The sequence below is a fragment of the Alexandromys fortis genome, unplaced genomic scaffold, assembly GCF_014885135.2.
Source record: "Alexandromys fortis isolate MF-2015 unplaced genomic scaffold, M_Fortis_MF-2015_v1.1 scaffold_83, whole genome shotgun sequence".
Classification (NCBI taxonomy): domain Eukaryota; kingdom Metazoa; phylum Chordata; class Mammalia; order Rodentia; family Cricetidae; genus Alexandromys; species Alexandromys fortis.
In genome coordinates, this window is record NW_026068001.1 from 28886 (window position 1) to 40638 (window position 11753).

The 11753-nt window shown below is 39.9% G+C and overlaps 1 protein-coding gene across 1 annotated transcript; it reads left to right on the plus strand.

Moving 5' to 3' along the window:
• The first annotated feature begins 10292 nt into the window (after positions 1 to 10292).
• On the plus strand, positions 10293 to 10715 carry LOC126512808 (histone H3.3A-like). Its single transcript, XM_050160762.1, has one exon. The coding sequence runs from the start codon at positions 10293 to 10295 to the stop codon at positions 10713 to 10715; it is 423 nt and encodes a 140-aa protein (XP_050016719.1).
• Positions 10716 to 11753: the final 1038 nt, after the last annotated feature.

Here is an 11753-nt window from a genome sequence, read left to right on the forward strand (position 1 = left end):
TCTGTGGCAGAATATGGTATTATTTGAAGATTAAATTCTTAGAAGGGGTGGGGCATGGGGCCATGTATATAGATAAAGAATCAGTGTTTGCTGTACAATTTCGGGGAGTTGTCAATCCCATGCAGTGCTATTATTTTTCTGACTCTTACTGTTTGTGTGATTGTGTCCTCCACCATTCCCCTCTTGGCTGCCATTGATATGCCTGCCATATTGTCATCAAGGGTCATACTTCAATAAAAGGTGCTAAGGACAACAGAGACTGTCTTTTATGTTTTGCTTATGGAATATCAATTATCTAATATTCTGATGAAAAATAGTAGAAAAATGTGGTTACTAATCTATAGTCTTCCCTACACAGCTATATGGCCAGAGCCTTATCCATAGTCTTAAACTTATAGCCTGACACCCTAAGGATGGTATTAATGCTGTACCATTCATTATTCCCAGTAAAACAGCAGTCTGCAATAGCCTTCTTAGGGGACTAGCTTTTAGACACCTACTCCTACTCCTACTACTGAAGGATAAAAATAACCACGAGTCTTAGCCAGCTGTGAATCCTTCAGGCCACAGTAACACCTGGCCTGGCAAAACAATCCACCTGGTACAATAGTGGCACAAGCATCATAGCCTTCCCTCTGCTACCCTGCCCTCCCATCTTATCTGTAAAATGGGAAAATAATATACTGTAGGTATTATAATTTGAAATAAATTTTAATTTGCAAATAATAAAATAAAAACTCCGAGGCATATACTGAGGCATTGCTAGAAAGGCAGAATGCCAGGCCCCATCCCAAGGCCCATGACAACAGTCTGACTTTTAATTAAATTCTTGGGAGATTCATGTGTTTAATATTAAAGTTTGGAAGCACTAATACATCACAAACATACTCAGGAAAAGTAACTATTTTATAGAGTCTTGATTCTATGTTTATCCTAAATATATCTTCGCTCTTCTCATATTGATCACAGCTGTCCAAATACAGTTTCCAGATCCAAGGTTGATGTATCTCTTAGCTCATTTTGAACTGCTATAACAATGTACCCAAGACTGGGTAATTTATAGTGAATTAAAATGTACTATCTTATAGTTCTAGAGGCTTAGAAGTCCAAGATCAAGGATCCAGCACCTCTTGAGAGCCTTTTTTCTATACCTCATTACAGAAGAAGGTGAGAGGAAACAAGAGATCAAACTTAGAACTTAGGTCCTTTTACAATCAGTAGCAATAGAATCTTGAGGGTGGAGGCCTTGTGGCCTAAGCGCCTCCCACTAGGCTCATATCACTGTTACAGTAAGAATTAAGTTTTCAAAATATACTTTTTTGGAGACACATTCAAACTATAGCAGTACACAGAATCAAAGGAGCAATCTGAAAAGGAAATTAAATTATTCCTGACTGCCGCTCTTACAAAGATACAGATACATGTTTGGGGTGATGGCTATACCAGTTCCCACATCTGATTCATACACTGTTAATATATAGAAACGTCATGCCTTATTCCCAAGTACAATTCCTGTGAATGGATTCTAAATACAAAACTGATGGGTTAAAGGGGGAAATAATTTGATTAACTGTAGCATAGAAAAGAACAAAATAATTAGAAATATATTTACGAAAGTGAAACACTTTCCCATTAAGAACAATAAAATATTGATTAAAAAAGATTGGGAAAGCTCTAAACAAGAAAATACCCATATTCATGGTTTATAAGACATAATATCACTAAGATGATTATATACCTCAAACTGATTTACAAGTTCAACATAATTCTTGTGAAAATTCATACTGATTTCTTTGCCTAAATTACATTATCATCCTAAAATTCATATAGAATCTACCAGGATTCAGAATAGCCAAAACTAGCTCTAAAAAAGTATAAGACTTAGATTTTCAATTTCAAAATTTATTACAAATTAAGAGTAAAGGAGATAGTTATTATAAGTACAGTGACAAACAAATGAAATAAAGAATTAAAAATAAGCCTTCAAAATTATAGTCATTTTCAATGAGGGCACTGAAGCAAAAAGGAGGGAAAGAGGATGTGGCTCAGTAGGTAATGTGCTTGCAAGCGTGAGGACCTAAGTTCAGATCCCACCGTCAGGGTGTGATGGGATATGTCTATATCCCCAGTGCTGAGAGTTGAAGACATGCAGAACTTTGGTGGTTACTGGCAAGCCTGCCTCTAGCCAAATCAGTGAGCTTCAGGTCCACTGAAGAGACTGTCTCAGAAAACAATGTACAGAGCAATAAAGGAAATAGAATCATGAGTTGACCTCTGGCCTCCGCAGGCTCCCACACACATGCACATATGCGTGCATAAACCACATACATACAATCCAGACAATTATTTTTCTATAAATAGTATTGATGTAACTAGATACCTACATAGAAAAGATGACCTTGGACAAAAGACATTGCTCCAAAGAATATGTATGCCTCAATCTGCTTGAATTTCTGTAACTTAATACCATTAGCTGAGTACATTGAATGACAAACATTGGTTTCTTCTATTCTGGAGCACAAGAAGTTCCTGGCCAGCACTAACTGAACTTAGCAGGTTATCAAGAAATGGAGGAGGAGAAGGGGAGGAAGAATGAAGTTGGGAAGGAATGTGTTGGGGAGATGCAGATACAAGGAGAGTTGGATGAGGAATGGGAAATATGATCGTATACTGATAAATTCTACAACAGGGATGAACCTTCAACATTGTTTGTACTAAGTGAAAAGGAGCCAAAAGCAAAGGACCATATTCTATGATTCAGCTTATTCAAAAATATCGCAAATAGACAAATCTATTTGCCAAAGGACACGTTCGTGATTAGCATGGCCTAAAGTACCAAGGGGGATGAGGAATGATTGATACGGAGCATAACATTGATTTGGAGGACAATAGAAACATTTTAAAATTAGAATATCATCATGATTGTATGACTCTTCTGACGTACTAACAAGCTATTGAATCATATCTCTAACTTTGTTAGTCACAAGGTACAAGGTCTTAGTAAGTTTTATAGAAAATATTCCTTCTTTCCATCAGTTTCACTCCCATTTACAAACTGATTATCGTAGAATTCATTCCTAGATATATCATAAAACTTCTACAGACTCTGATTTCCTTCCGTCACCCGGCTCTGCACACAACATAAAGATTTTCCTTGGACTTGCAGATAAAATATCTCCAGGCAAAGGGGTTTCTTATAGAAGGGAAATTTTCTGATAAACAATCCTGCTATTAACAACATTCCCCATCCTAAAGTTAATTCCAGGCCACTTGTAAGATGACTGCATATAGACAGAAGAAAATGCCTCGTTCTGAATAGAAGGGAAATGACACCTACTTTGCATGCTGTCTACGCAGGCGCCAATTTGAGGGGAGTTGTGTGAAAGCCTCTACTCTCCAAGCCCATCTTCTGATGTGGAGTCCCGGTTCCCATGTTCCATATTTTCACCCACCTTTTACATATCCGAGCATTCACTCTTTAAAAAGGTCCTCATTCAAAGCAGTGTGGCAGTTTCTCAGAAAATTCGGGATCAACCTACCCCTGGACCCAGCAATACCACTCTTGGGAATATACCCAAGAGAGGCCTTATCATACAATAAAAGTATATGCTCTACTATGTTCATAGCAGCATTGTTTGTAATAGCCAGAACCTGGAAACAACCTAGATGCCCTTCAATGGAAGAATGGATGAAGAAAGTATGGAATATATACATATTAGAGTACTACTCAGCAGTAAAAAACAAGGACTTCTTGAAGTTTGCAGGCAAATGGATGGAAATACAAAACACTATCCTGAGTGAGGTAAGCCAGACCCAAAAAGAGGAACATGGGATGTACTCACTCATATTTGGTTTCTAGCCATAAATAAAGGACTTTGAGCCTATAATTCGGATTCTTAGAGAAGCTAAATAAGAAGGAGAACCCAAAGAAAAACATATAGGCATCCTCCTGAATATTAACCTTCATCAGGCGATGAAAGGAGACAGAGACAGAGACCCACATTGGAGCACCGGACTGAAATCTCAAGGTCCAAATCAGGAGCAGAAGGAGAGCGAGCACGAGCAAGGAACTCAGGACCGCGAGGGGTGCACCCACACACTGAGACAATGGGGATGTTCTATCGGGAACTCACCAAGGCCAGCTGGCCTGGGTCTGAAAAAGCCTGGGTTAAAACAGGTCTCAATGAACATAGTGGACAATGAGGGCTACTGAGACCTCAAGAACATGGGCAATGGGTTTTTGAGCCTACTGCACGTATTGGATTTGTGGGAGCCTAAGCAGTCTGGATGCTCACCTTACTAGACCTGGATGGAGGAGGGTGGTCCTTGGACTTCCCACAGGGCAGAGAACCCTGATTGCTCTTTGGGCTGATGAGGGGGGGACTTGATTGGGGGAGGGGGGAGGGAAAGGGGAGGCGGAGGTGGGGAAGAGACAGAAATCTTTAATAAATTAAAAATAAATAAAAAAAAGGTCCTCATTCAGGCTTTAAAACTGCCCTATGAATGTTTGGAAACTGTAATTTTGAAAATAGACACTGACAGTTGGCTCAGCGTGTTTTGTTATTTGTACATGACTTGAAGGGAAGGGTGTGGTATGATCTGTTCGCACTCTTAAAAGTGGAAAAGCTAGATGTCTCCATTCTCATGAAGCTTCCATCCTAATGACACTGATAAATCAATCAATGATTGCATAGTAATATATATATATATATATATATACACACACACACACATTTATACGCAATGAGACTACACTATCACTTTTCACCTTGTTTCGGTGACACAAAACCAATTATTGATTTTTCACAGCTGTAATCAATTCGCTAAGCTCATGAATCTTTGTTATTAGATCAAGTAGAATATTTCATATTAATTTTCACAAGAGAATAATGCTACATGAACACGAGTATAAATATCTCTTCAAAATACTGATTTAATTTCCTTAGGTTATCTAGTTATTAAATCACTGGGTCACGTCATGTTCATACTTTTAATTTTCAGAGAACTTTCTTACCGTTTTCTAATTTACTGCTGATCTACTTTACCTTCCCAATACCCATGTGAAAGGTTTCTCTTTTCTGTACACACTGGGAAAACATTTTTCTTGTCTTTTTTAACATCATTTTTTTATTGAATCTTTAGGAATATCAAATCATGCACCCTAATTCCACTCACCTCCCAGTTCCTTCATACCTCCCCCCTTCTGCAGTGCCCCCTAAATGCCCCCTAAATGAACATTAAAACATCGAATCAAAACAAGCAAGCAAACAAACACAAAGAGAAAAACAAAAAAGAATAATAAAAAAACACCTCTTCCTTCCTCCATCTTTCCTGCCTCTCTAACACCTCCTCCATTCATCCTGGTGGCATTGGGAGCTGCAATGTGTCACATTGCATACCCTTTTGTCTAATCAGCTTTACTTGCAAATGTTTGTTGCAATGAGTCACTGGCCTGGTTCAAGGCCTCTGGTTTCTGATACACCATCATCACTGGATCCTCACCAAAACTTGTCTGGGGTATGCTGCAGCCACCCTGAGTCATGGAGATCCTGCTGGTATTGTTCCACATCACCAGTCCCTTCATGAGCTCCAGCAGGTCCTACATGGGATAGATGTTAAGGTGTGCCAACCCCAGGCCCAGCTGTGGACCTGGGTGGTAGTTAAGTAGAGGCCACTGGGGCCTGCCGTCTCAGGAGATGGTTGGAGCCAGCTTTCCTATGCCGGTGACATTAGAATCAGCTTTCCCCAGCCCATGGTGAGGGTTGGGGCCACCTTTCCCAAGTGTGAAGGGGGCGGAGCTCTCCCATGAGTGTAGGGGCCAGTTCATCTGCTGCAGCTTCCAGAAAGGGACAAGGCCCGCTATAGGGCCAGCAACGGCAGGGTCATCTCAGTATTGCCCTCTGATTCCATCAGCCATGGTTCCCATGGTCCCCTGAGGTGACAAAGGCCACAAATATCAACACTGACCCAGGCTCCAGTAGGGTCATAGACCCAGACATGACCCTTATTGCATCTCTGGCCCAGATGTCACCATGGCATCCAGTAGTAGCACAGGCCTTTGAGATCTACATGGCCCCGGGTGCAGCATGTTCCTTTGGCCCCAACATGAACTCAGACGGCTGACCTGATCCCAGCATCTGCATGGGCGACGGACTTCAACACAGACCCGGACTGCAGTGGGACCGTGTTTTCTTGTCTTTTTGATAACAACTCGTTATGACAATATGGATAAACCTGAAGGGCATCATCTTAAGTAAAATAAGGGAAACATGAGATGGAAGATGCTGCATGATCTCATGTATATACAAACTCAAAACATGCTTAACATGGAAACCGAGTAGAATGGTGGTCACGAAGGGCAGGGACATGAGGAGGGTACTAAGGATGCAAAGTTCCAGTCATGAAGCTAGGATGTGAGTCTAGAGGTCAATATACAGCAACACTGCATTGCATACTGAAAAGTTACTAAGAACATAAAGTAAAAAATAGAACTTGGAAGAAAATGGGTATTTGGTAGTGTGATTGTCATTAACCTCTTTACTATAGATACATATATCAAAATATCATATTGGTGTAGAGATATTCACTTTTTCACCAAATAAAAATCATTATGAGACTTTTTGAATGCCTATCAACAGATGACATTGTTATGATTTCAGCCACAATGAGGCTGACACTTTCAGGTTCTAGGGCCATGCATGTGCGGACAAGCCCTCGGGTAGAAGTGCCTAATGTCCCCCCCCACGTGACCCACGTGCATGCATGGTTGCATCATCCATGTATAGCTCAGCTAAGCCCTTGCACGCATGCATGCATAAGTCCTGTCATCTGCGTATGATAAAACCACATCAACCCCCTGTGCGCATGTGCTAGGCAGCTTTTAAAAGCTGGACATCTTTGCTCTCTCTGTCTGCACACTGACTTCCCAGGCCTGTACACACTCCCTCTAATAAACTCCTAAGCAGGTTTGTTGCGTGTTCCGTGTTTCCTTCTCACTCACGCCAGGTAATTTCAGATATATTATTACTGAAGAACATAATTTAAACAACTAGGTTGAGTTCCACTACTTACAAAAGAAACCCAAGTTACATCACATTGGGAATATTGCCATTCTGTGGGTTGTTCAATCATGGCCAAGGGTTAAATATCCAAGGCTCTGATCAAAACACCCCTTCTTCTGGACAGTGTATGACACCGTTCTCTGGCTGTAATCTTCAGGTCTCAAGTTTAGAATTGTGGCCGGTAGCACAAATTCTAATTGGTCTTAATAATAAAAACCCGGAGTCAGATATTAGGGGGTCAAAAGTGAAAGATCAGAGAAACAAAGCAGCCAGCCACTAGAGTTCTTACCTCTACGAAATCCTCAGACTGAAAAGGGTCAAATTCCTGTCTCTGCCTGCCCTATATTCTTCTCTCTGCCCAGCCATATCACTTCCTGTCTCCTGTCTATACAGATCTATCGTAAGCCACACTTTGGGGTGACTTCTGCCATGGTCCTAGCTACAATAGGTTTGTACGTTCCAGGGTAGGAGCATGAGGATGAATGTTAGAAATGTTAGGCAGGAGAAACAGAAATATGAAAGAAACACAGAGACATGGGATAGGACCAGGAGGGCAACTCAGTGAATACTGAATTCTAAATTCACCTGCATTTATTTTCCATACCCTTTTATACCCCAATACAAAAGGAGGAGAAGAAGGCAAAAGGCGGCTTTAACATGTCACAAATGACAACCAGAACAGTTACTTGCTTCAATACTTGAGACATCAAGTCATTATTTCCTGGGTAAAGGTATATGATGGTTGGGGCAGGAATATGCAGTGAACATACCCTAGACCAAGTATCCTGTAGGCAGACACTCCCGATGGCAAGCCTTCTATTTTAAAAGAAAGAGCAGAAGTAGGCTTGAAGTCTCCGACTTTTGGTCAGAGTGGAGAAGATTCACCTCTATGGACCATCTTAATATCCAAAACACCAAGTAACCACATTCTAGGTCAGGATATCTTGTTTGTAGCCACACCTGTTGTCAACAACTTTTAAAGAGCAAAAATAAGCTCAAACTCTCTGACATCCAGACAAGGTGGAACAGGCAGGCTCACATCTGTGTGTGTCCCCACACAGGTCTTCAGACCTCTATGGTTAACTGGTGACTAACTCCACCCTCTAATCCTCAGGCAAGCTTTATTTGTTAGAGCACAAACAAAATATCACCATGTTTCCCCCTTTTTTGTCTAAAATAAAAAGGTTATAACTAATATAAGAAAAACTATATACAATAACAATATACAACATATACAGACAATAAATACATCAACAATGTCTAGTCCAGAAACATTTGACAAATTCAGAGAAAATACTCCATTTTCTGTCCTATTTTGGTGAGTCCAAAAGGTTGTACCTAATTTCACTTTCTATTCTAAATTGCATTTCCAAAACTAGCTTTCTATGTCTCTCAAACTTATACACTTTACGGTTCCTAAGTGAATTTCTTTTCTGAATCTGGTATCAAGAAAAACTATAACTCTAAAGTCTTCGACTCCCTCAGAGACCCAAGAAGGAAATAATATTACCTGAATAAGCAGGAAATGCAAGGAAGCAACTTCCAGAACATGTGAGAAATGACAGAAACAGATGGTTGCGTGGACAGTCACCCAAGGTTCATCTGTAACATTGGGGCATCCGTCTTCAGCCTACAGGCCTAGAATATCTGACAGACTTTTCTGAGAAGGAGGACATCCTAGAGTAGCTCTCCGGCCTTAACTGAGTGGAGGCATGGCATGTATTTGAATGCTCATTTTCCCTCAAGGTATTCCTTTCCTATCTTAAAGGAATAATTAATGGAATTCGCCTCCTCCAGCACTGAGTTGATTGTATTTTTCACTGAGGAAATAATTTGGGAAAAGGCCATTAGTGAATAATCTTCTTGATTTTAAAATGTCGTGGGTTAAATGTGAATAAATCAAAGTGCTTAAAAACTATACAATCCTTGTCCTGATAGGTTTCATTTATCAGTTCGGTAAATGGGCAATAGCAGACTAAACACATTAGGAGATAGAACAAATGACTTCTAATTGAGAAAAATCCTTATTTGAGCTAAGCTTAAAAGGATATTGCTGCAAAGGCTTATAAATGACTAGACATTTAAAGGCGTTTTATAAATATAGAGATGTTACTTATCGTCTAACAAAGTAGGTAAGAGTAAAAAGAGGCAGAGAAAACTAATGCGCTTGTGACTATATTAGATAATGCTATCTCTTTTGGACAGGATTTGATCATGTTCCCACATGTTGGTAGCTATTTTATCAAATAATCCTGTCATAAGAATCAAGCAATTAATAAAAATCTTTTATAAACGAAGTGTCCCCTGATATGGAAGCCTTCTCAGAGTCCTCTGGACCTTGCTAGAATGACGCTCAGACTTCATACCTGCTACCATTTCTGCCACACTCAGCAATTAATGTTCCTCTCAGTTCAGTGACAGGGTACTGTGGTGGACATGAAAGAGGCGATCCCTTGCTTTCATCCAGACTCTGAGAATACGGTGGATACAACACTACGCTCATATCTGCTATTCAAAGAGCCCACCAAGCCAGCCTCTTCTGATTGGTCTCATTGCTCACAAGAATGAAGTTCTGAGACATAGGACATGTCTTCTCTGGACATCTGACTCAGACTCCTGACAGCTTCCACACTCGTCCCAGGCTCCAACTCATTCTGCAGAAGAATCCTGCAGCCTCATTGCTTGGTGCTTTCTCCATCTAAAAAGGTCTCCTTCACTTAGCTTTCCCCCGCTTAGTTAAATCCACTCTATACTATGGCATCAGCTCATATTTTCACTCATTCAGAAGTAGTCCTTCACGATGCTAATAATACTGTATGCAATTCTGATGCGTCCCTTTAGACGGTAGGCTTTTAGGGGGCAGACACTAATTCATGCCACTAGTACTCAGGACAGTGGTCCTAGCTCCTCTGAAGGCCCGGGATAAATAGTTCAGGGAGCCTTTCTTGTGGGTTTTAAGTTTTGGAGGAATTTTACATGGTTTTATCCTTGTGGACAAATTAATCAAATGTTACAGTTTCTTAAAGTTTGATTCTAAGTCTCTCTCTCTCTCTCTCTCTCTCTCTCTCTCTCTCTCTCTCTCTCTCTCTCTCTCTCTCTCTCTCTCTCCAACTCATCCACACCTCTGTACCCACAGTACAGCTTATCTCCCAGAACAAAATAACTTCCAAATGGGTATATGCAGTTTCTGGTTATTATGACTAGAGCCGCAATGAACATGGTGCCCATACCATGGCTCGTACAAAGCAGACTGCCCGTAAATCCACCGGTGGTAAAGCGCCCAGGAAACAACTGGCTACAAAAGCCAATCGCAAGAGTGCGCCCTCTATTGGAGGGGTGAAGAAACCTAATCTTTACAAGCCTGGTACTGTGGCGCTCCGTGAAATCAGACGCTATCAGAAATCCACTGATCGTTCGTTTTTTCTTCTGATCCGCAAACTCCCCTTCCAGCGTCTGGTGCGAGAAATTGCTCAGGACTTCAAAACAGATCTGCGCTTCCAGAGTGCAGCTATTGGTGCTTTGCAGGAGGCAAGCGAGGTCTATCTGGTTGGCCCTTTTGAAGATACCAAGCTGTGTGTTATCCATGCCAAACGTGTAACAATTATGCCAAAAGATATCCAGCTAGCACGCCACATATGCGAAGAACGTGCTTAAGAGTCCGCTATGAGGGGAAACATTTCATTCTTTAAAAAAAATTTTCCTCTTCTTCCTGTTATCAGTAGTTCTGAATATTAGATATTTTTTCCATGGGGTCAAAAGGTTCCTAAGTATATGATTGCAAGTGGAAAAATTGGGGGCAGAAATCAGGTATTGGCAGTTTTTCCATTTTCATTTAAGTGTGATTTTTAATATAAATTCAAGATCTAAAGCACTAATGCAAGCAAAATGTTCCAGTGAACACATTTCAACAGTTCAACTTCATAACAACTATAAATAAACCTGTTAAAATTTTCTGGACAATGCCAGCATTTGGATTTTTTTTAAATAAGTAAATTTCTTATTGACAGCAACTAAATAGTGTCTGTAGCATTTTTATCATCTTGAAACTGGGGGTGGTGATACTTCCAGCTGGGTTTATTATTATTATTATTCAGGATTGTTTTAGCTGTTCTGAAATTTTTGTGTTTCCATATGGAAGTTTAAAAATATTTTTCACTCTCTCTGAAGTACTGTGTTGGAATTTTGATGGGAATTTTATTAAATCTATAGATTTTTTGGTAGAATGGCCATTTTCGTAATTAATTAACTAATCCTACCAACCCACAAGTGCAAGAAATCTTTCCATCTTCTGTCTCCTTTGACTTCTTCTTTCAGTGTTTTAAAGTTTTAAATATATAAGTATTTCACTTGCTTTGTTAGAGTTATTCCAAGATACTATTTTTTTTATTTTTTTCCTTTTATTTTTTAAATTATAATTTAATTCCAATATCTCCCCTTTCTCTTTTTTTCCCTCCAAATCCCCCATATATCCTTCCCTGCTCTCCTTGAAATTCATAACTTCCTTTTTAATAATTGCTATTGCATACATATATGTATATACATTCACACATATTTCTAATTATAACCTATTCAGTCCTTATAATGCTACCTCTATGTAAATTTTCAGGCTATTGTGAAAGGTACCCTTTCCCCGATTTATTTCTCAGTCTGTTTAAATATAAGAAGGTTACTAATTTTTGTGTATAAATTTCA